Here is a 24,438-nt window from a genome sequence, read left to right on the forward strand (position 1 = left end):
CCTTTCCCCTTATGCCTATATAGAATTTAGTTCCATGTCTTGAACAATTACATTCCATGTCTTGAACAATTACATTACCTGAAAATATCACTACAAATCTAACAAGATCCTGTACAAAGTGTAATCCCTTTTGTCACACATGCTATTCTAAAAAATAGGAAGCATTTCATGTCAAGTAAGGGATTGTAGATCCTATTCAGAAACACAAGTTACCTTTATTTGAAATCAAGTATTGCTGAAACTTGAAGAACATTGGATTCTTAAAATGTATATTTTTATTTCACTTAAAAATTGGTAGTTGTAGTATTAAATGAATGTCATATTAAATGAATATTACAGACTTCAATATCTCAAAATACAGGTAGTGCTTGATTTATGACAACTGAACCCCAAATCTTCTGTTGCTAAGTGAAACAGTTGTTAAATGAGTTTTGCCTCATTTTATGACCTTTCCTGCCACCGTTGTTAAGTGAATCACTGTATTTCTTATTAACATGGTTGTCAAGTGAATCTGGCTTCCCCATTGACTTTGCTTGTCAGAATGTAGCAAAAGATAATCACATGACCACAGGATACTGCAATAATCATAAATATATGAACCAGTTTCCAATCATTTAAATTTTAATTATGTGATCATGGAGATGCTGCAAGGGTCATAAGTGTGAAAAATTATCATCTTTTTTCAGTGCCACTGTAACTTTGAACAGTTACTAAATGAACAATTGTAAATTGAGGTACCTGTACTATGTTTTAAATTCAGTATTACCTATGCAGCATGCCACAGTTGTTTATTCTAAGTGATTTAAATTATCGAATAAGCCAAATATCAGTAATGAAATATATTTTTCAGGTTTGTTTACTCAGATGTTAGCATTATTACCTGAACTGGTGCAATTACAGCACAAGGGCCTCCTTCAAATTGTTCTAATGCAGTAGATTCGGAGTCACTGAACACAAATCCTGCGGAAAAGAAAAAATTAGCTATTTCCAAGAAAAAAAGTTCATTAATAAACTTTAGCATATTTTTGATAACGTATTCCTTATCAAACTCGTGTTCCTCAACATTCCAAGTCTCAACCTTATCTGTAAGTGCTGTAGCCGATGACATTCTTTTTCATTTGCTATCTATATTTCTATATCTCTCTGAAATAAAGATCAAGGTTTTTCTAGCTGTATTCTGCAGTATACCAAGAAATCATTGCTGGACTATGTTGATTTAAGGAGATAAAATAATATAAATAAATAAAATAAAATATTTAAGCAGAATGTGTTCAGTCTCTTTAAACAGCTACCCAAAATAGTACAGTTTTCAACAGTTCACAAATTTCATTTAAATAAGAATAGCATGTATAATTCTTGGCTCCATTTTACAAGTAGTCCTTGCAAAGCAACCTTTGGCAACAATTTGAAATTATGATAATTTTGAATGATTGGCACTCATAGTTATGGCTGTACATTTACAACTGCAGGTTGCATATCATGAACCCCCACTCCCCATGTCTTCCTTTTTGTCCACTGCACTCCCCAGACTCTGACCTTCTCCGTCTTCTTGCTCCCACTGATGACAAAGCACACCCAGCCTTGCCCTTGTAAAGCAACCGCTGCCAGGACAATGCATTCTTCCCCAGGTCAGTACGGTAGATATCTTGCGAGACCTTGGGAAGAAAACCTTGTCTGGCCAGCAACTGCCTTGAGAAGGACTAGGGCATGTTTCAACAACAGCGAAAGTAAGACGACAGTGAAGGACAGATGGGGCAGCAGAATGCAGGGCAGAGGGCAGTTACAGCTTCATGGGGACAGCTTTGCACCATGCTGCTGACTCGGAGCAGCTAGGTGCCAACAATGTAGGATTCATGCTGCTGTGGCTGTTGCAGGCCAATGGCTGGGGCAGCTAGAGTTTTGCACTGCACTGGGCTAACTGCACATTGATGAGCTGTGGTGGTTGTAACACTGTACCACTGAGCTGGGGAGATTGCAGATTTTTACTGGATTGGGGAAGTCACTAGTGCCATACTTCTGACCCTGGCAGCAGCCACCCAAGCCTAAGACCTCACTTCCTGTCTGATTCCCCACTGACTTTCCTTGTTGGAAGTTGCAGGAAGTTGGAAAGAGATCCTGGCTCCAAATTTCTAACAACAGCAGTGAGGATTACTGGGATTGTGGTCCCTAAACGATTCAATCAAAGTAATGTTGCACTTTGTGACCACACTGCTAAGGAATGCAGTGGCCCACCTAGTTAGCACTGTGGGTTGAAATTTAGCAAGCCCGTGTTCGAGACCTGGGTGCTGCTTGGTGGCAGAGTGAGCTCCCATCATTTGTTCTAGTTCCTTGAAGGTGACATGAAAGGAGCCCACATGGGAGACAGGGTCTCCCAGGCAACATTGATGTCACCGGCTAATCCTTTCAGCCCAGAAGCACATTAAAAGGTGTCTCTGACACAAACGGGTCAGGAGACCACATTTCTTAATGGTGGAAATTCTGGTTTCAAATACCATTGTAAACTAAGGATTACCAGTGCATTTAATACTCTTGTACTTTGAAGGCCATTCCCAATCCACAGAGATGTACTATTTGAATTGAAAGATAAAATTTATCACTATTCTATATCTTTTCCGTAAGTTAATTGAAAGCCAAAGTATGAGACAAACTACTTTAACAATTTCAATATTATGCAGATATTTTAGAGCTATATATTTTACAAAATACAGATATTTTGCAAGGATAACACAAGGAAAGTTTCAAGAATGTTCTGCAAACATAGGATCATATTGACAAATCTGAATACACTAATTCAGCAGGTATGACAAGTATCACTTATGCGGAACATCAAGTTCCACATAAGTGACACTTTTTCCAGGTTTTGCATATAAATAAATTGATGTGTCCACAGGCAATCAAGCTCATATTTTATTATACTACCTGAAAGAATACTGATATGTGCACAGGATCGTACCAATTGGGCAGAGCCCACTGTAGTGAGACAATATATTGTGATGTATCTTCTTAAGTTTGAATGCTATTGTTTGCAGGCTTGACCCATGCCAATTATGGGTCCTGTGGATTGCAAGGCAGGGCATGAGTGACAGAGTCAACTCTTTATTAGAGCTTCTATGTAGTCCCTAAGTCACTGTACTGGTTACTAGTATGACTTGACAGGATAGAATCAACCTTGGAAAAGGGCCTGGCATGTCTAGCAACTACTTTGCAAAGTGCCAAGCAATGTATGGCTCAGCAGTTCAGCGTTTACTTTCCCCCTAGAGGGTGGGAAGACTGGCAGAGCCAGTGAATATGGAATAGCCAAAAGGACGGAGATTGGGAGTGGAGGAAGCTGAAGTGCTTTCGCACTCCTAAGTACAGGGGTCTGCCAAATTTTAATCATGTAACTATGAGGCCATTGCAACAGTTGTAACTTTGTTCAGTGCTACCATAATTTCAAATGGTCGCTGAATAAATGGTAAAAACTTTAGTACCATCAGTATGCAACCTATTGCAGACTTCACAAAGCACAATAAATAACAAACTGTTCTTACTTAAATAAGAGACATAGTCTCATCTCAATTAGGGCAACCTTCCACTTTGGACAAAGAATTAACACAGATAAGTCTTCACCACCAATTACTCATTCAATATCTCTTTGAAGTTATGGTCGCATCAAATAAGTGGTACTTACAACTGTTGCCAACCATTCAACCTTGAACCACAAGTATTTTTTTTATCTAATGCAATGTCCTGTAGTCACATGATTGCTATTTAACAGCTTTCTTGCTGGTCAGTGCAGCAGCTGCCAGAGAAAGTCACAGGTTATTCTGCTAAATCCTTCTGGCCTTCATGTGCTCATGCTGCACCATCCAGCCCTGGTTTTCCTGTGCTTGTATATGGCAAGGCTTTCAAGTCCACCCTAACTGATGCACAATCTGTGCCAGCCCCCCCCTCCCCCGGTACCTTCACACTCCTTATTCGGGACTCCTGCTGCTTACTACTTAACACTCACACATTTTGTGGTTACACAGTACCTGGGACTGCTAAGATTGTCTTCACTAATTGAAGTCATGTGATACTATACTTTACAACTACATTACTTAGCAATAGCAATACCAGATTAAACTGCTGCCATAGCTTGAGGGCCACCTGTATTGTTATATTGAAACATGAAAGGATTTGCATGGCTCATAGTGTTTCAGGCTGGACATTATAATAGTGCTGCCAATTGAATCCAAATGGCCAAATCACCTCAATGGGAATAAATATGCACTATCCTCCCCAATAGATTTCTCAAAACCACAATACTTTTCAAAAGAGAAAACATTTAAATTACCTATGCTATGCCTCTAGATATCAACATATCTTAATTACTAGACAAAAAAGGGACTGTATATATACTGTAACCCTTTGACTAAACAAAACAGAATACTGGTTACTAGGATTCTCACGTTGCTTAGTTTATGATCACTCAGCATGTTTATGAAGCATAGTTAATGAACCATACTTTATAAATCACGTCTATATTCATATATTTAGCCATTAATAAGATAAACCATTCTGATTTATGCTAAATGAACCCAGTCAGAGGTTTGATTTTTTTTATTAAACTGAAAAAGTAGAAAGTAGATGATTTGTAGGATACCTGTTAAACCAAATTCCACAACTGAGAACATACCCAGCAATTCATAACAAAGTTTTACACAAACTCACACATACACTTCTATAAAGGACATAGAAAACTAACTTTTGTATGCAGGAATACACTGAAGAACCCTAGCAGAAGAATGAGAAATTATTAGATTGACCATTGCAAGAGTCAAAGACCTTTAATTCATGCTTGTAACAGAAACAAATCCAGATGTTAAGAATTAACTATGTGAAATCAGCTGCATTATTTAACATTGCTGAGAAAACAATTACTCCCTGTGTAAAGACAGAAGCAAAGGAATAGTGGGGAAATGATCTGCTTCAGATCTTCTAAAGCAAGAATATAACTACCTTGTGTAAATACAACTTTTTTTTTGACGCCTAAACAAAGTTTCCTAACTCTATGATCTAACCAAACATCCCAATTCCAATAAAAGGGAGGGAGAAAAAAATATCTCCATTAATCATTTCAATTACACTCCTGTTATATTTGCCTACTTTTTACCCGCTCTGAAAAAAGGTCCTGGAAAGGACAAAATAATCATAAGAAATGTAAAAGAGAAGACAATACCAAAATTCAGAAATGGAGGATGGAAGAGTAAGAAAAATAAAGTTGGCTGCGTAATAAGCATCAATTTTCTTCACCTTCACACTGAATTAATTGATAGGACCAGTGTTGTGTTCTTTTTTTAATACTATAAAGTTACCCTGGGAGACACTAAAGAGGAAGGTTAGTGTAAGAAATCCTGAGTTGAAGATAAACCAAAAACATAAATGGGATGGAGAGACTTTTTGAAAGATGATTTTTCGCAGAAGAAACTGAGGAGGGGTGGGTGGGGAAGAGGACAGTGTCAGGGAGACCTGAGTACAGGCTCGGTAGCCAAAAAAGGAGGAGGATAAAGTGAAGTATACCTTGTGTACTACAGTATACCACAATGCACCACAATACCTTGTGTCCAGCGGCAAAAGATGCTATCTGCCAGGCCCTGGGAGGTCTTCTTGCCCCACACCAAGGGGATCATCTGCTCTAGATCAGCCATGGAGGCGATTCACTGTCCGGACGGCTCTCCCGAGACGAAACCTAAAAGGAAACCACACGGAGGCGGCAGTTAAAAGACAGGCAGACCGGGAGGAGGCGAACACCGGCGGGCACAGGTGAGTCTTCGGCGGGCGTCGAGAGAGAGGCGGCTCCTTCCGGGCTGCCGGGCCTAAGGAGGAATAAGAAGCGGTAAAGCGATGCCCCGGAGGAGACCCGGCCTCGGAGGCGTCCCTCTCCTCCTAACCCCCTCTCCACCATCACCTTCCCAGCGGTGGAAGGCCAAAATCGGCAGCGGCCTCTCTCCGCACCGAGACCTCTTCAAACATTCAACATTGCAGCCTCCCTGCCATCCCAGCGCTCACTCGGGGGGAAAGGAGCTTATTCCACCCTCCTTTAACCCGTCCCTGGCCGCCGCAGCTGCTCCCACCTTTCCCCGCCTCAGAGGTGCCTCTGTGGTAATTCCCCATCCTTCGGCACTTACCCACCTGTGCGGTCCGCGTCTCCTCACTTAGGACCAATTCACTCTTTCCCTCAGGCTCGCTGCGAAGATTGAATGGAAGGCTGGCGAAGTACGGGCGCTTCTTATTGAAGCAGCCTGTGACGAGCAAGCGCGCGGTCGAATCAGAAGCGGGTTTCGTGAATCCCCCTTCCCCCCGCCCTCTTAGGCTCCTGGATTCGAACTCTATCAGAGCGAGGCGGGGAAGAAACTCCGTACACGCGCCAATTAAGAACCGGACCGGGTAGGATCCGATTGGAGGGTTTTGCGTGACGAGCGTGGAGACCAGCCAATCACGGATGGGAAGTGGGCGAGAGAACCAGCTGGAGTGGGCGGCGAGCGACAATTAAAGGAAAAAAAATAGAAGGACACAGGTGGATGGAAAAAAATAAAATCTTATCCGGCTCTTATTGCAGTTTGAGGGTTTTTTTTAAATGTAATGACGTACAAATGGATTATAGGACTTTTCACAAGAACAGTCTTTCGAGGTCCTTTGATTTTCCTTGAAAAGATTGCAAAAGGAAGGACGGAAGAAGCAAATGCGAGACCCTAAAAAAAAGAACACATAACAAAACTTTTAATCTCTCTCAGGAAAAACCAATAAGAATCCTGAATTTTATAAATTAGTTCTAACTTAAATTCTTTAATGCTAAGGGAAGCTTTTTTTCTTCTCTAGATAAGAAGAACACGACAGATTGAGGCCAGTAGAAAATGATTAACCTGATGTCCCAACAAAACAAAACCAAACACTCCAGGGTTTAATTGTTAATTATTTAAAAAATATTTAAGGTAGATCTTGTGAAAAGGCAATATGCTGCAATGAATTTAGTTTTAAAACAATTGTATTAATCTCTGCAGGGTTGCAGGATTCATTATGAGCAACCGCTTGGGCATATTGAGGAATCAGGAGGGTTGTTGAAGCTTTCTTGTGGACTTTTCCAGAGATTGGCTGGCAACTCTGTTGATTACCTAGTACAGGTGGTAGTCAACCTGGTCCCTATTGCCCACTAGTGGGCGTTGTGCTTTCATGGTGGACAGTAGGGGTTTTGTCCCATACTGAAGCATTTTCCTTTTTTAAAATTTAATTGACTTTAAAAAAAAATGGCATAGCATTATTTAAAAACATTTTCATTAGGTTTTCATAAAATCACAATTACTGTGAAACCTGTAAAGGTTAGAAAACTTTACTACTAACAGAGATACAAAAGTGGGCGGTAGGTATAAAAAGGTTGACTATCCCTGAGTTGATTTTATCTGTCAGGAATGAACCTGGGCTCTCAGTAGGATTTCTTCTTACCTCCCTTTCCCTCTCTCTTCCTCCCTCCCTTTCCCCTTCCCTTCCTTTCCCTCTCCCCTTTCTGTTGATGCTGGTATGATTTTCTGTGGGTTTTCTGGAGATGAAATCTCAAGATACCTCAAGAAAAATTAGACTTGAGTAAGCCTGGATATGGCTTCAAACATAGACCTTGGCAATAAGATCATTTTAGAATAGAATAGCAGAGTTGGAATGTATCTTAGAGATCTTCTTAATCCAACCCCCTGCTTAGGCAGGAAAGCCTACACCACTTCAGACAAATGATTATCCAATATCTTCTTAAAAACTTCCAGTGTTGGAGCATCCACAACTTTTGGAGGCAAGTTATTCCACTGATTAATTATTCTGTCAGGAAATTTCTCCTTAGTTCTAAGTTGCTTCTCTCCTTGATTAGTTTTAGATTTTACTTAAAGGTAAAGCATTGGTTTTTTTTTTATTGTTCCTCACTGCATTGGAGGAATGTTAGCCAAAAACTTTGCTTAGCTTGACTTCTTTGTAAGGGAACTAAGAACAGACTTGTTACTGGTTTTTTTTTTTTTTTTTTTGCAAAGACCTTTGCTCATACATTTGCTCAGATTTACCAAGGTCTTGAATCCTCATGGAGTCGAATGGGTGACAGACATCTTGCTGTGTTATCTGGAATGGCTTTTAGACACAGAAAAAAATTAATGCAATGCTTTCTGGTATGACCTCCCTCTTATCTATGGCCTTCGCCCATACTCCTCCTGGCTCCTTGCATAATGAGGTGGATTTTAGAAGTTTAGAATTGAATAACAGGGTTGGAAGGGACCTTGGAGGACTTCTAGTCCAAGGGTCGCCAGCTTTTAAAACCTCAGGGACCACTAAATTCATAATTTTAAATCCCACGGACCATTAATATGAATTTAGAAAAAGATCAATTGTATTTAGTGCAATATAAAAATGCAAATAATTTTTATGCAAACCAACAAAATCTTGCCATGGACTGCTAGTGATCCACAAACCATTGGTTGGCGACTGCTGTATCTAGTCTAACACCCTGCTCAGACAGGAAACCTTATTCCATTTCAGACAAATAGTTGTCCAATCTCTTCTTAAAAACTTAAAAGAAAAGAATAACAGAGTTGGTGGGGACCTTGGAGGTCTTCTAGTCCAACTCCCTGCTCAGGCAGGAAACCCTACACCAGACAAATGGCTATCCAACATCTTCTTAAAGACTTGCAGTGTTGAGGCATTCAGAACTTCTGGAGGCAAATTGTTCCACTGATTAATTGTTCTAATTGTCAGGAAATTTCTCCTTAGTTCTAAGTTGCTTCTCTCCTTAATTAGTTTCCATTCATTTCTACTCAGGTGCTTTGGAGAATAGCTTGACTCCCTCTTCGTTGTTGTAACCCCTTAATTATTGGGGCACTGCTATCATGTCACTCCTAGTCCTTCTTTTCATCAAACCAGACATACATGATTACAGCAACCATTCTTTATATGTTTTAGCCTCCAGTCTCCTAATCATCTTTGTTTCTCTTGTCTGCACTCTTTCTAGAGCAGGGATGTCAAACCTATAGTGACCATAACTGGATGCAGTATTACAAGTGTGGCCTTACCAAGGCATTATAAAATGGTATTAACACTTCCAATGCCTCACTCTGGCAGTGGGTTATGTTATGGCATCCTTGAATGAGCTGTGGCTGCAGCCTCTTTATGAGATTCTCTTTGAATCTGTGTCTCAAAATTATTGTCCAATGGGGAATACCCCAAGGAAGATGGGGTATTCAGTAAGATTAAACTACCTTAATGGAAACAGATTATCTGTTTGATTTCAGACTTAGATGAAGGCCAAAAAAATGACTTTGGATGATATAATTTGCAAGCCTTCCAGTAGTTGTCCCTAGGTTTCTAGTGCAATTTTGAGATCAAGAAGTAGTAAGAGTTTAGAGGTTTTAGCTCTGAATGTCTTGAAGGCTTTTTAAATTCAAATTTATATGGCATTTGGAGAGAGGTCTTCCATATTTTACTTTGTAGTATAAAGGTTCAAAGATCTTTGGAAGGTCATTTCCAAACTGCTACCAAGTGCAAAAGTCCCTCACATTTTTCTGTAATGTATTCATTACTAAAGCATTCATTATTAACACCTTTGACAGAATATCATTCAGACTCTGTTTAAATATCCCAGTCATATTTACTACCTTCCAGGTCTAAGCTGTGCCAATGTTGAATATCTTTTACCATTGACCCCTTTCTTGATGTCCAACCAAAACCTGTTTCTTTACAGTTTATATCTATTGATTATTAACTTATATATAGTGATGGCTAACCTTTTTGTCGTCATGTGCCGAAAGCATGTGAGTTCCGTGCGCTTGCAGCCATAATGCAATGTGTTTCTCTCCATGCATGCATGACCCTCCTGTACATGAATGCATAACTCTTCCCAGGTTCCCCCTTGCATGCGCCCCTCCCCTTCTCACCCATTTTTAGCTTCCAGGTTGGTGCAGGAGGCTTTCCAAGTCCAAAATGGGGTGTGGGTGGTGTGTGGCGTGAGGCCCCAAAATTCAATGCAAACACCCCCCCCGTGCATGCACTCCCACCCCTGCATATGTGCAGCAGAGACCGAGGATCAGCTGGTCAGTGGGAGGCGCATGCACAGTGGAGCTGGGCGGGGGTACAGCTGTCATGCCCGCAGACAGTGGTTTGCGTGCCACAAGTAGCATGCGTGCTGTAGATTCGTCATCCCAGCCTTATATTCTGGAACAATTCTGCCCTGAATATGATATCTCTTCAGATACAGAGGATAGTTTTCACATCTTCGTACAGTCTTCTTCTCTGAGCTAGAGATAGGCATTATCTTCAAGCATTCTTTCTAGCCTTTTAGTTCCTGGCCTTTTATCATTGTGGCTGCTGTCTCATGGACATACTCCATTTTTCCCAATGTCATTATAAAAGTTGTACATTTTTTTTAGAAACAACCATTTTTCTTTATTTTGATCAATTGATGATTACATTTATTTTATTTTCCAGGTGTATATTCTGTTTATTCATGCTCACAGAATTGCCAAATAATCTTTTTGCACCGGTTTCCAGGTCTCATCCTTCCATCTTATATTCCTGCCTAGGATTTTATCTATTTACTAAAAAGATTTGTATAGCCTCCTCCCCCCTGTCTTATTCCATACAATCCATATAAATTTCAATTGGTATAAATAACTTTGAAATGGTTACACCCAGTGATGGGTTTCAAACCTCTTCTGTAGGTGTGGCCTGTTTTGTGGGAGTAGCTTGCCAGCCATGTAACCGGGTGGGCCTGGCCAACTTGTAAAATGTGGTGAAACTCACTTAACAATGCTCTTGCTTAGCAACCAAAATGTTGCCTCAGAAACTCTGGCATTTGAGGCACATAAGTCTTAAAGCTGTCAAGTTACAAGACCCTTGCACCCCTAACCCTTTAGAAAAAAAAACCCAGGGATGTTCAAACTTGACAGCTTTAAGACTTGTGGAGTTCAACTCCCAGAATTCCTCCTCTTGCTCTTCATTTTGATGATGTGTGGAAGAGCGGGGGGAGGGAACTGGAACTGGTTGTAAACAGCACTGTAAATTTGTGGAACCTCTTCTATAGAGGAGGTTAGAACTGGCAGGAACCCACCCCTGGTAACACCTTACTGGATCTTTTTCATTGTTTCAGCCAAGAGTTTTGTGACTCTTGATACTGACTTTTAAAAAATTTGCTGTCCTGCGCATTTTATTGATTGATGGATTGGATTGATTTTAGGCACTACCTGATTCTGAACCATGTCTAGACAGCTCATAATATTATACTGTATAACTAAACTAGATAGAATTACATTATACAATAAATAATATATAACAAGATGGGAAATCTGGCCACTACACAAAATATATTGACCATCTTTGTATCATCTGCATATTTCATAATAATATTTTATAATATTATTATATTGTTTCATATAAATTATTTATAAATATATTGAATAACATTGGATTTAGAACAGATCAGTACAAATATGCCACTCAGCAGTTCCTTCCAGAATTGCTAATATATTTAGCAAGCTGCTATCATAAATTAGGCAATATTGGACATGATGGGAAAATAGATGGTTTGATTAATCATAGTTTATTGACCAACCTTCATTTGGCTCAGGCTGTATAATTTCCTAAAGCCTAATTTAGCTTTATGGTTGAAAACTATTTATACCACATAAATTGTTAGTTCAAAGAGGAGCATTCTGATCAAGGACTATCAATCATTTGAGCTAGGCCAGATCAGACAATAGCATTACAATGATTATTTGAACTACTTTATATCTTGAAAGCCTAACAAGCAATGAATGTTGGCTGTGGGTGATGGTGGAGATTGCAAATAAACTGAAGATTCCTTTTGCAGGTCGGCATAACTCTATTTTATTGGATTTTATCATAAACCATTCAAGATTTTCCAAATAGAGCACAAACCATGATAATTCTCAACCAATTATGATTCATAATAAATGGGTGATGAAATGGAACATCTTACTTTCACTAGGGATATATTTAATGAAATCATTTCTCTTATAATCACAGAAATGTAATTATAAGAAATACAGAATCACTATAAAATCATTCCAATTATGGGGGGGGGGGAAAGCTCCTCCCAGTTTATAGCTTTGCTTAGGATAAATAATCATAAAAGTGTCTAGTAGATATTGAATAACATTATTTTCTAATCTACACCTAGATATTTCATAGAGTCAGAAACTCAGAATAATTGAACTGGGACTCTGTGTACTCATTCATGATACTGCTTCCTTGCTAATGTGTTTGACCATTGTGATTCATCTTTGTGGCTTAAACCTTCTTACAGTAATAGCTTGCAAACAGGTTTAGTTTAGTTTAGTTTAATTTATTGTCATTGCACGTGGTACAATGCAATTAAATGCCATCTTCAGTGTACATTACAATTATAAAAATAAAAACACAAACATACATCCTTTACATTCTATATAATTGAAATCGAATGATTATTGCCTTGGGATAGAAGCTGTTTTTCAGGTGGTGAGGAGAATCAGGATATAGGATTTACATTTATTTCCTCCTATGTAGATAATTGTGTTTTGGAAGCCGAGTTTGGTACAGACAAATAGAAAATAATTAATTTGTAAACAAGAGACATATTCAGGTATTGAGGGCAAGTGGAGCATTAGCCACTTGGCTAATGGAAATAGTAGGAAATTTATTGTGAAAATATCTCAAGACCAATTAGGTCCCGCCATAAAATCCATGACAAGTGGTGGTGAGCAATTTGCTATGTTGAATAACACACCCCCACAAAATCCACAAACCAAAATAAGGGGACTTCAGACAGAACTCAAAAGGATGATAGCAGGAAGACAAATCTGAGAAAGACACAATGTTCGTGTAAATAGAAATTCACACGAACATTGCGTTTTTCTCAGATTTGCAGGATTTTGTTTAAGTGGTTAAGAAGAACTTAGCAGAGAAAAGAATAGTAAGGGCTGGAAGAGAATGGAAGCTCTTTAAATGCTCCTTACATAACCAAGAGTGAGGATAAAAGGAAAATAACATGTAGAAATATTACAAAAACAAGAAAGGTTGTTTATGCCTCTTATTCCATCCGCTGGCCAAAATAATTATTTTTAAATGGCTCTCTAAAATTCTATTTTGCAAAAGTAATTGACATTCCCCTTTCTTATTACAGTTGAAATATGATCATTATTGTGTATTTAATATTCTTTCGTAAAGAAATAAAGCCTTTGAATCTTAAAATGGCATAAAATATTAGGATGAGTAGTAAAACCTAAGATTCAGTGGTAGGTTTCAAAATTATGTAGGTGTGGCCTGCTTTGTGGGAGTGGCTTGCTGGCCATGTGACCAGGTGGGAGTGACTTGCCAGCCATGTGACTTGCCAGCCATGTGACCGGGTGGGCATGCCAACTTGTAAAATGTGGTTGCTTAGCAACCAAAATTCAAAAACTCATTTGAAGCACGCAAGTCTTAAAGCTGTCAAGTTACAAGACCTTTGCACCCCTAACCCTTTAGAAAAAAAAACCCAGGGGTGTTCAAACTTGACAGGTTTAAGACCTGTGGACTTCAACTCCCAGAATTCCTCCTCTCACATCTTGATGATGTGCGGACGGGCAGTGGGGGAGGGAGCTGGAACCATTTCTAAACGGCACTGTAGATTTGTGGAACCTCTTCTATAGAAGAGGTTAGAACTGGCAGGAACCCACCTCTGCTAAGATCTAAATATTACTGCTCTTAATTGTAGTAACCATGTGAAGTACAGAGAACATAAAACTTGATATTGATTTTGCTTGCAGCTTGCATTAGTGATGATCATCATTTATCCAAAAGGAATGAAAAATAGAGCAATTAATAGCTGTGTTTCTATGAAAGCTTATAATTCTAATTACCACTGTAACTTTTTATTGCTTTTATATTAAAGCTAATTTATTATTACCCTAGAGGAAAATTTTGAATCTGATGTTTGCAGTTGCCTTGAACTAGGGAGTTGAATTTCTACAGCTGTGCAAGGTGTGGTTGTTTTATCACTATTGCCATCACTGCATTATTGGGAATGTGCATTAGCTATGTGCTTTGCAACTTTCTAAAAAAATAAACCTTTAAAAGTCCTTCTACAAAGTTGACATTTTATTTTTCAGAAAATTAAACATCAGAGAAAAGTAGAGAATATTAGGTTCATGGGTTTCTTTTTAAAAAATACAGAAGCAGCAGAATAAATTTCAGCAGGAAATGAAGAAGAAACACAGCACAATAGAGCTGTATTGGTAGAGCAGCTATGAAAGCTTTGAAAAGTTACTCAGATGTTGTGATTTGTCAATACCAGGCATGTCAAAATCACAGTGTCACGTCATCGTCACATGACCTAATGGGTCCCCCTCCCACTTCAGTAAACCAGGCAAGGGTGTGGCTAGCGCGTGATGCATCCACCCCATGGGACGGGGGACGGAAGTTTGGCAGCCCTTGTCTATGCCTACAAATATCTGTGTAAGCTGTAGCGGTATCTGTGACGTTCTATAGAATAGCAATAGCAGTAGACTTATATACCGCTTCATAGGGCTTTCAGCCCTCTCTAAGCGGTTTACAGAGAGTCAGCATATTGCCCCCAACAATCTGGGTCCTCATTTTACCCACCTCGGAAGGATGGAAGGCTGAGTCAACCCTGAGCCGGTGAGATTTGAACCGCTGAACTGCTGATCTAGCAGTAGCCTGCAGTGCTGCATTTAACCACTGCGCCACCTTGGCTCTGTGAAATGAAAGAGGGACTTTGAAGAAGCAGCCTAGGAATGATATTGACATTTTCCAACTTTGATGTAGGAAAGGATATCTGAGAATATTATGGACAGTCAAGAAAACAAACAAATAGTTCATCAAACCAACCAACTCAGAGTTCTCACACAAGACACAAATAGCCAAGTTCAATTATGTTACTTCAGACACATTATATAGAAACCTATCTATCTAGAGAAGACTTAATATTAGGAAAGATGGAAGGAAAGGAAAGAAGAGGGTCATCAAAAGCCAAATGGATGGACTCAATTACAGTGGAGATAAGTGCAACTGAAAGACTAGGATAGGGACAGATTGTCATGGGGGAAAATAAATCTATGAGGTCACTAAGAATTGATAATAACTTGATAGCAATTGATTCATCAATCAATCAAAACAATACATATTTAATAAGTCTGGATGTAATTACATTTTATTGTTATTGGAAAAACATTATATAGTCTCCTTATTTCCCTTAACCATTTATTGTTAGAGAGGACCTTTTCAATGAGTTGTGAAAGGCCAATACATATATCATCTAATATTATAGGCATGATGAATTATCTTAATTCTGTTGATTTGCGCTATGGGAATTTTCTAAAAGAATCTGGAAGTCATAAAGAAGTGAGCAGTGAAAATATTTCCACGCTTATCAAAAGTGCAAACATTTCGACATGCAAAATTAGCCAAGAATTTCTCTTACATATCTGTCCTTATAGAATCAATGGAATTCTTTGCTATTGATCTCAATGGATGGAAGTGTCAGTTATAAATTCTGCTTTCTCATGCAGAAATGTTGCAGCATAATTTAAAAACCCACTCATAAGTACTTCTATTTGATAATCTATAGTTACTTAATACAGCCAATAATCTATGCCTAAATGGTTAATAATAAATAATTGGCAAGGTGTCTATAAACTGATGTTGTCAGGAAATAATCAATAAAGGACATTTCTAATTCTATACTGATGTATGACTTGATCTTAAATTTATGTAAGAAATATGACTATGACTAGAAAATATGTACAGTATTTCCTATTTTAAAACATGTAATTAAAAGTATAGATCAGGGGTGTCAAACTCAATTTCATTGAGGGCCACATCAAGGTTGTGTTTGACACAACCTCGGGGCTCCCAGAGGGGATATGGCCAGGGGAGTGTGGCTAGCTCAACATCCATTTTTGGCAACAGACTCCTGCAGTCCTCTGCCAGTGAAAATGGAGTTCAGGGGCCATGTATGGCATCCCTGGGCTCTGTTTTCAATCACAGCGGCCTCCTGTAATCCTTTACCAGCAAAAATGGAACTTGTGGACGTGCAAGGCCAAGCTCTGTTTTTGCTGGCAGATGCATTGTGGGCCAGTCTTTCGCTGTTCCCAGGGTGGCACCACTGGCCAGATCTAACCACACCATGGGCTGAATCCAGCCCTTGGGCCTTGAATTTGACAATTCCTGGTATAGAGCTAATAAAACTATGGAGGTGTTTTTAGAAGAAGAGCTGATATTAGCCTCTAACTTATTTTGTAACTACAAGTATTCCTCAACTTAGGACTATAATTGAGCCAAGCAATTATGGTTGTAAGTTATGATAGTTATAAAAAAAAAATCATGTGACAGCATAAGAGTTAGGAGTCAAGGATAATGTCAGCTCTGCAAACAGATTCCTGTGCTTAGATTTCTTTTAATTCTAATTGGCTCTCAGGATTCTAACAAACAACCAAATAGATTTTGCTAGACACTAAATTCGGTTCCCTTTGTAAAGTTCTTCCAACTTTCAACTGCTATAATGCTATAGTGCAGTTTTCTAGGATTTCAACTTTTGCCTCAAATTTTAGCCTTTATTCTTAGCATTTCAAAAGATGATATTTAGGATTTTTAACATGGCAGCCTAACCCTATTTTTAAAATCTTAATAAAGCATGTTTTTCTCTTATTAGCAAAGACCATTTCTTTGGTATGTGAGGACTTGCTTTTTCAGAAACTACACAATAAAGAGCATATTCTTAAAGTCCTTGAATAGGCTTGCAAGTTTTAAGAAAGCTACAAATCCAGCTAGAAAAGAGTAATGTAACCCATAAATTTGCCACCTGTGGAATTTATCTAGAAAGCTACAAATCCAGCTAGAAAAGAGTAATGTAACCCATAAATTTGCCACCTGTGGAATTTATCTAGAATCAATGATTTTTATTGTTCCAGTCTCACGTATAATCAATATCTTTTATTGTTCGATCACTTGTTTTAAATGTATCGCATATACCAAATGTATCATTTGTTTCTGTAGCCTATAAAAAGACTTAACCCCCCCCTCCCCCTTAAATGAATGTTGTTTTGCTTGGGGATTGTTGAATTACTTGGTGATTTGTATTTTGAAGTAGGCAAAGAAGCCTCTTTGCAAACATAAAAGTCTTTCAAATTCAGGTTCGTATCACTGCTAGTCATGGAAGCCATCTCTTCCATTGGAGCTTCAGGGATACCACATTCAGTGCCTGGGAAAACGGGAGTGAGGATTGCAAGAAGCCAGTGGAGGATTAGCATAACAACATTATTTTCTATGGGAGTCAAGGACACTCAGCTTGCACCTGGATGGGAGTGCCTGGGGGTTGTATCCAGTCGGGGTGTTGAATTGATTGGACCATGTGATGGACTTGTGGATGCAGGGAATGGATCTTTGACTTTCTTTTGGGTGGGGAAAACCCGAAACTCTCAGATTCCGGTTTTCTCAGATGTGTCAATATGACATCTCTAATAAATTGGAACTTTGAGAAATCGTTAGCCTCGGAGTCTTCTTTCATTGGAGGTGTTATTTGGAACCCTGACAATAAGCTTCACACCAAAGTCAGGATGCTTGAGTTTGGACAAAACAAATTTGGAGGCTTGTCCAGGATCACAAGCATCCCTCAGGGCTTGGATCTGACTGCCTGAGTCACAGAATGCACTGCCAAGATAGGGTGAATTCACCCACTATGTTCAAATAGCCAAGGGCCCAGGAGGGTAAGAGTGTAAATGAAGCTGATAATCCTTTAGAAGAAAACACAAGGTAGGGCAATGTATATGTGAGGGAGCCAGTTGAGGCTCAGGGTCCAATTGTGGGATCAGGTGGCCTGCTGGACCAACAGGAAGTAACCAAAGTAGAATGGTCATACTGTGCACAGGGAAGTGAACATTCACTGGACATCTTTTAAAGGAGGAAAAGTGGTTCCTTTTGACTCAACACTCCTAAGGACTGAGTGCAAACTGAGCAAAACTGTCACATCCAAATGGACTTTTGTGTCTTGTGAACAGATGGGACTGAGCAAAGGATTTGCCAGATGAACATGGATGATCTGACTCATTTTTGTGCCTTCCAGGAAGGAGCCATAGGGAAGCAGAGTGGGAGTGCAGGGGCCAGAATTACATAGGTGCTTCCATTTGTAAAATCTTCACCTGTTGAAGAAGGCGCTGTGATCAGCTCTGATGAATCAGAGCAGTTATTTGAATAGGGATATATGAGCATGATGGGTGGTGATGGGTTTCACATTTTGTTACCTCCGGTTTGCAGGAGCATGCACTCTTTCCGTGCATGCACCTGGCTTTCCGCACGGAGATTTTGCTCATGTGCATGCCTTCCACGCATGGGCTCGGCCTCAAAAAATGTGCCTAAATAGGACGGCATAGAGCCATAGAGGTTCGGGCAAACCGGTCCAAACCAGCTAAATACAACCTTTGATGACGGGATGAGGTTCAGGGTCTCCCTGCTTTGTGAGAAAAATCAGCAAAACCGCAAACAATGGAACCACATGAAAAGTTAGCACAGCTGAAAATGGCCAATACAACCACAGGAGCAGATGGACATTCACTCTCAGAATCATATAACAAATATGCATGATAGACTTCTGAGGGCTTGCGATGCCAGAAAACCCTTAGTTCAACTTGCGTAAGAAACAAGCTACCATACTTTTATTTTTATTTTTACAGAAGCTGCCAGAGATTTTTTGATAACTATAGTAAACAAAATAGGTTACAGTGGGGAACTTTTAATTGCTGGCAACTCAAACTTCTGAATTTTTGGTGTGTGTAAGAAGAAGATAAAAATGTTGAAAATGGGCTATCGGTATTTTTGACATAACTTTTGGATGAAAATTTTCCCTGCAAACCAGAAGTCAATTTAACAATGTCTCAAGACCTTTTCCTTGTCAAGAAGCAAAATTAACCCTATTAAGACTACTCAAAGAAATATCATTGTTCATCATTGCCATCTCCTTTTCCCAGGTGAAAAGTGGGGAAGGAAAATTCCAGCATGTTTGCAGGGCTGTGATAGATTGTGCGCAAGAACAAACAAGGCGGTCAAATTATTTTTTGCTACACTGTCATTGATAAGGCACCATGCTTTCTCTGCAGATTTATGTATGTTATGTATAATTGGGGATTCTTTTGAATTGTGAAGAGAAAGTTCTAACATTATGTCTGTCTTCTGTTCCTTTAAAAGTTGAAACTTTCTCTGTGATGAATGCAAGCTATGACTATGTGTACGTCCACCATCAATTCTGGTATCTGTGAGTTTTGTATGTTTTTTGTTATTTGTGTGGATTGAGCGCATTAGAAGAACTTAAGGATATTCTATTGTCTGCCATTTATTCTTCACTGAAGTATGTCTAAGTTGCCCCCATGTGGGCTCAAAGCCTTCCTCCTTCAGGAATCCATAAAATTTGCTTTAATTCACTGAAAGGCAAGAGCAGGAGCAGGACAGTAACAGGAATTTCTACACCTTCTCCCTCATACTCTATTCAGGATCTTTGCAATATTTTCACATACATCAAATTCAATCCTTTGATTTTAGAATAGAATAACCGAGTTGGTAGGAATCTTGCAGGTCTTCTAGTCCAACTTCCTGCTTAGGCAGGAAACTCTATACCCGTGATGGCAAACCTATGGCACGCGTGCTACAGGTGGCATGTGGAGCCATTTTTCAGGGCACCCAAGGCTTTGCCTTGTCAGCTGGCCAGTGCACATGCACGTGCTGGCAAGCTGACTTTGACCTTCATTTGAGGCCATTTTTTGAGAACGTACTTCTGGTTTGCTCATCGGGCAAGTTTTAACCCTCCAGAGCCTTCAGGGAAGCCTCCTGATGGCCCTGAACGCTCCAGAAGATGAAAAACGGCCCTACGCACAAGCCAGACATCTCCGGTTTGCTTATAGGGTCATTTTTTGCCTTCTGGAGACTTCAGGGAAGTCTCCTGAAGGCTCCAGAAGGCGAAAACCAGCTCTACGAGCAAACCAGAAATGCGTTCTCAAACTTCTGGTTTGTCCATAGGGCCAGTTTTTTCCCCTCCGGGGGCTTCAGAGAAGTTCCTGAAGCCTCTGGAGGGGCATGGAGGAGGCTGTTTTCGCCCTCCCCAGGCTCCTATAAATCCTCTGGAACCTGGGCAGGTGAACCAAAAATGGTGGGAGTATGGTCATGCCTGCATGCGCACTGGAGTCATAGCATTATGGATGTGGCACACCTGCGCACAACCCTCTTGGGTTCCCCCCCCCTTTTGGCATGCGAGCCAAAAAAGGTTGTCTCATCACTGCCCTATACCTTTTCAGACAAATGATTGTCCAACATCTTAAAAACTTCCAGTGTTGAAGCATTCACAACTTCTGGAGGCTAGCTGTTTCCTGGTTAATTGTTCTAACTGTCAGGAAATTTAGTTCTAAGTTGCTTCTCTCCTTGATTAGTTACCACTTGTTGCTTCTTTTCCTGCCCTCAGGTGCTTTGGAGAATAGCTTGACTCCCTCTTCTTTGTGGCAGCCCCTGAAATATCAGAACACTGCTATCATGTCAGCCCAGTCCTTCTTTTCATTAAACTGGACAGAACCAACTCCAGCAATCATTCTTTATATGTTTTGGTCTCCAGTCCCCTAATCATCTTTGTTGCTCTTCTCTGCACTCCTTCTAGAGTCTCAACTTTTTTTTTACATCGTGGCGACCAAAACTGATGCAGTATTCCAAGTGTGGCCTTACCAAGGCATTATAAAGTGGTATTAACACTTCACGTGATCTTGATTATATCTCTCTGTTAATGCAATCAAGAACTGTGTTGGCTCTTTTGGCAGCTGCAGCACTCTGCTGGCTCACATTTAAATGATTGTCTACTAGGACTCCAAGATCCCTCCCATAGTTATTGAGTGAGGTGCCATCTATACTGTACCTGTGCATTTGGTTTTTCTTGCCTAAATGTAGAACCTTTTTTCACCATTGACTTTCATTTTGTTAAATAGCACTCAATATTCAAGTCTATCAAGATCATTCTGTATCTAAAGTCTATTTTCTGGAGTGTTGGCTATTCCTGCCAACTTGGTATCATCTGCAAATTTGATAAGTTCCCCATCCAAATCACTGATAAAAACATTGAAGAGTACTGGACCTAAAACAGAGTCTTGTAAGTACCTCACTGCATAATTCCTTCTATGTAGATGCAGTTCCATTATGGACTACACTTTAATGCAGTTGGTCAGCCAGTTACAAATCTATCTGGGAGTGATGCTGTCTAACTCACATTTTTCTATCCTATTAAGTAGTAGGTATGGTTTACTTTATCAAGCCTACTTACTAAAGCCCAAATTATAAATTATATTGATAGCATCCCGCTGGTCCAGTAATTTTTTCACCTTATCAAAGAATGCAATAAGATTAGTCTGACATGATCTGTTTTTGACAAATCCTTGTTGGCTTTTGGTTATTACTTTGTTTGCCTTTAGGTGTTCACTGAATGTTGCTTGATTATCTTTTTCAGAATCTTCCTAGGTATTGAGATAAGATAAGTCTGTAGTTTCCTGCACCTATTTTTCCCCTTTTTTTGGAGACGGGAACTACATCAGTTCTTTCTCAGTTTTCTTAGTTCCCAGTGCTCCAGGATCTTTGAAAGATATAATTCAGTGGTTCTGTGATCATGTCTGCCAGTTTCTTCGGAACCAATGTAATCCATCTGGTCCTGGCAATTTGATCTCGTCCAGGATGGAGAGGTGCTCACTTGCCATTTTCTTCCCCATTTTGTGTTCCTAATCTGTGTTTATGGTGCTTCTTTTGATATGTTGGACCATTTTGAAAGGTTGGAATGTCTAAAGACTGATGCAATTTTGCACCTCATTGGTTGTCTTTGTATTCAATAGCTTTTCAGGTCAAATTTAAAGAAATCTACCACATTTTCACTTCTTCATGTAAAACCTCTCCCATGCATCAGTTTTTTTGTTCACCAGATGACTATATGGAAAGGAAAAGAACTAGTTAATGAAACTATAATTTTGCCTACCAAACATTCTGACAGAAATGAACCAGGTTACCTTATAAATTGAGGGGGAAATGCATGAGTTTGCTTATTCTTTGTTGGCAATACATCTGAGAAAAGCTGGTTTTGAATTTCAGGGGTTTGGAAATATAATTGAAATAGGGAAAATGGATTTGATGTTAAGTAAAACTGTGCATCAACAACTATTGGAACATTATTTTTAAAGCATGCCTTTCTTTTACCAAGTTGGGATTGGTCCTTTCTGAGACTATAAAAGAACAAATAAACAAACCCTGATGAACCCTATTTCAGAGATCCATAGACTTGACTCTTCAGTTTTGCAGAATGGGGTCACACCACCAGTGACCTCACCACCAGTCAAATTACGCATGTTAGTCTAGTCACTTACTTGGGCTTTATTATACACCTGAACACAAGATAAAACTTTTTTGCTATCAAACTGAATATTATTGCTGCAGCCTTCCATCAAACACCAGGAGAGACCTTACTTGGAACTCTAGCAGTGATGGGTTGCAGACCCCGGTACGGGCATACCAGTGTTTGCCAGGAGCACCAGGTACCGGTCTGGTGCTCCGGATGGCCCACCCACCCGCCCTCCCTCCTTATCTGTATTTGAGCTCTTCGGTGCTTACGCGCATGGAACATAGGGTACCTGCGTGATGCTCCACCGAGCAGCTGGAGCATCTCAGGAGGTAAGGACTCATGCACGTGCTGTGCGTGTGTGTGAGCGTCATGTACTGGACGCCGGGCCCCATTACACCGTACTGGTTGCAACGGGATCTGGAACCCACCACTGAACTGTAGTTTTCTATAAGCCAGTGTTTGCCAGCTGAGTAAACTTTTTATGATTCTGATTTCTAAAAAACAACCTGTAGCCTACTGCTCTGTACAGGTGGGCCCCATTCCTTGAAAGCTTTGGCTGCTTTTGTCCTTGCTTTTCAAATATCAAGAGACTAGGTTATGGTTTTCCATTAATTGAGTTTTTTTAATTGTTGTTCCTCATGAGAAAATTTGGTTGTTCTCCTTGACTATCAAGCCTTCACATATTAGCTGCTTATGAAGCAGAGCTTCTAGCTATTTCAAATGTGACTTTGAAGCATTGTACAACTTTGACTCCTGCAAATCTGTTTCATGAGATTACAGAAGAAGGAAGTTGAAAACATAACTATTTGCACCTAAAGGTGCTTTTTCAAAAGGTTTGTTTTGAGCTTGTTTTTTTCTTCTTGAAAATGTTTTGCTTCTCACCAAAGAAGAATCTTCAATGCTGACTGAATGTTGGAGAAATCCAACTCTTTAATCCTAACCCTAATCTTTCCAGACCATTCAGTCAGCATTGAAGAGGCTTCCTAAATGACAAACAAAATGTTTGCAAGGGGGGAAAAAGTAAAGAAAGTCCACTTGCCTTTTGGAAAAGAGCTTTAGGACAACCATGATCTGGAGGATTGAGAATCTCTATAGACATAGCTGTTTGCAGACTATAAGCCTGGTAGAGAAACCTTGCTCAGCTCTTGCTAATGTGACCTTACAAAATCCTAACTCTGAACTCTTTTGGGATGGGTTAATCCTTTGTAGTTAATGAGACTTCTTAACAGGGGCTACACGTTTTATTTTAGTCTGCTAGGTAGAATCCTTGGCATCTTCCTTGGGAGCTTGAGCATTGCCTTAAATTGTGCTTGTTGTATTGACAGAGACAAAAGTATTAATATCTTCACTGATTCAACATGTAGTTTTGATGTTTGGCCAGCTATGGATGCTTTATGGAAACTGAGTGAAGGATAAGGAATGGTAAAATCTTGGGATGGAGTGAAAAGAGGGATTAGCCTAGAATACCAATGTAGTACAAGCAAACTAAGTCCAACCCACTTCTGATTGCCAATTGACTCCTTATCTAACTCTAAGCTGGTGCTTACCATTACTTGAAAAGATTTCTGTGCATGGGCTTTTAGCAATAAATCAGTTTAATTGATACTACTTGTGGAGACTTGGTCATTTGCACCAGACACTGAGAGACTTCTTTACATCAGACTGCCAGATTATTCACAAAGACCTGATCATTCCACTTTGGGATGCATTCTCAGCAAAGGCTACATTTCCTCTGAGTGATCAGATCATCCATTCCAGTGGATACATATGTGCTGCTTAAAAGTCCTTTCGTAGGACTCTTGATCCAACTTGGAAGAGTCCATTCTACCCAAAACTACTATACTTTGTAGAAGAAAAATGTTCATTAAATATTATAGGTGGAGATTGTCAGAGTATTGAAACTAGTCTAATGAACTTTTTTTTTTAAAAAAATCTAAACTTATTACTTTTAATTAACCATTACGTCTGTTGGACTTTTGTTTATGTTACTTCTTTTACAATATTTTTATGCTACAAATGGGAAGTTGGACAGGCTGGAAGAGCAAACTTCCTAATTC

General features: G+C 39.6%; 1 protein-coding gene across 2 annotated transcripts in view; it reads right to left on the bottom strand.

Annotated features, from left to right (window-relative positions):
- MINDY3 (MINDY lysine 48 deubiquitinase 3) overlaps nucleotides 1-6,278 on the bottom strand; it is a 28,767-nt gene extending 22,489 nt beyond the window's left edge. Inside the window, exons 1-3 of one of the 2 annotated variants that reach the window (XM_014052187.2) lie at nucleotides 6,154-6,278; nucleotides 5,579-5,710; nucleotides 881-960 (exon numbers count right to left, since the gene is read on the bottom strand). In XM_014052187.2, the coding sequence (XP_013907662.2) occupies nucleotides 881-960; nucleotides 5,579-5,669 (171 nt within the window). In that variant the 5' untranslated portion in view covers nucleotides 5,670-5,710; nucleotides 6,154-6,278. Of the gene's footprint in view, nucleotides 1-880; nucleotides 961-5,578; nucleotides 5,711-6,149 lie in introns of both variants that reach the window. The other variant, XM_014052185.2, reaches the window with a different exon arrangement.
- Between the last annotated feature and the right edge of the window lie 18,160 nt (nucleotides 6,279-24,438).

The sequence above is a fragment of the Thamnophis sirtalis genome, unplaced genomic scaffold (assembly GCF_051295495.1).
Source record: "Thamnophis sirtalis isolate CommonGarterSnake01/CBP01778 unplaced genomic scaffold, rThaSir2_p1.2 scaffold_4, whole genome shotgun sequence".
NCBI lineage: Eukaryota > Metazoa > Chordata > Lepidosauria > Squamata > Natricidae > Thamnophis > Thamnophis sirtalis.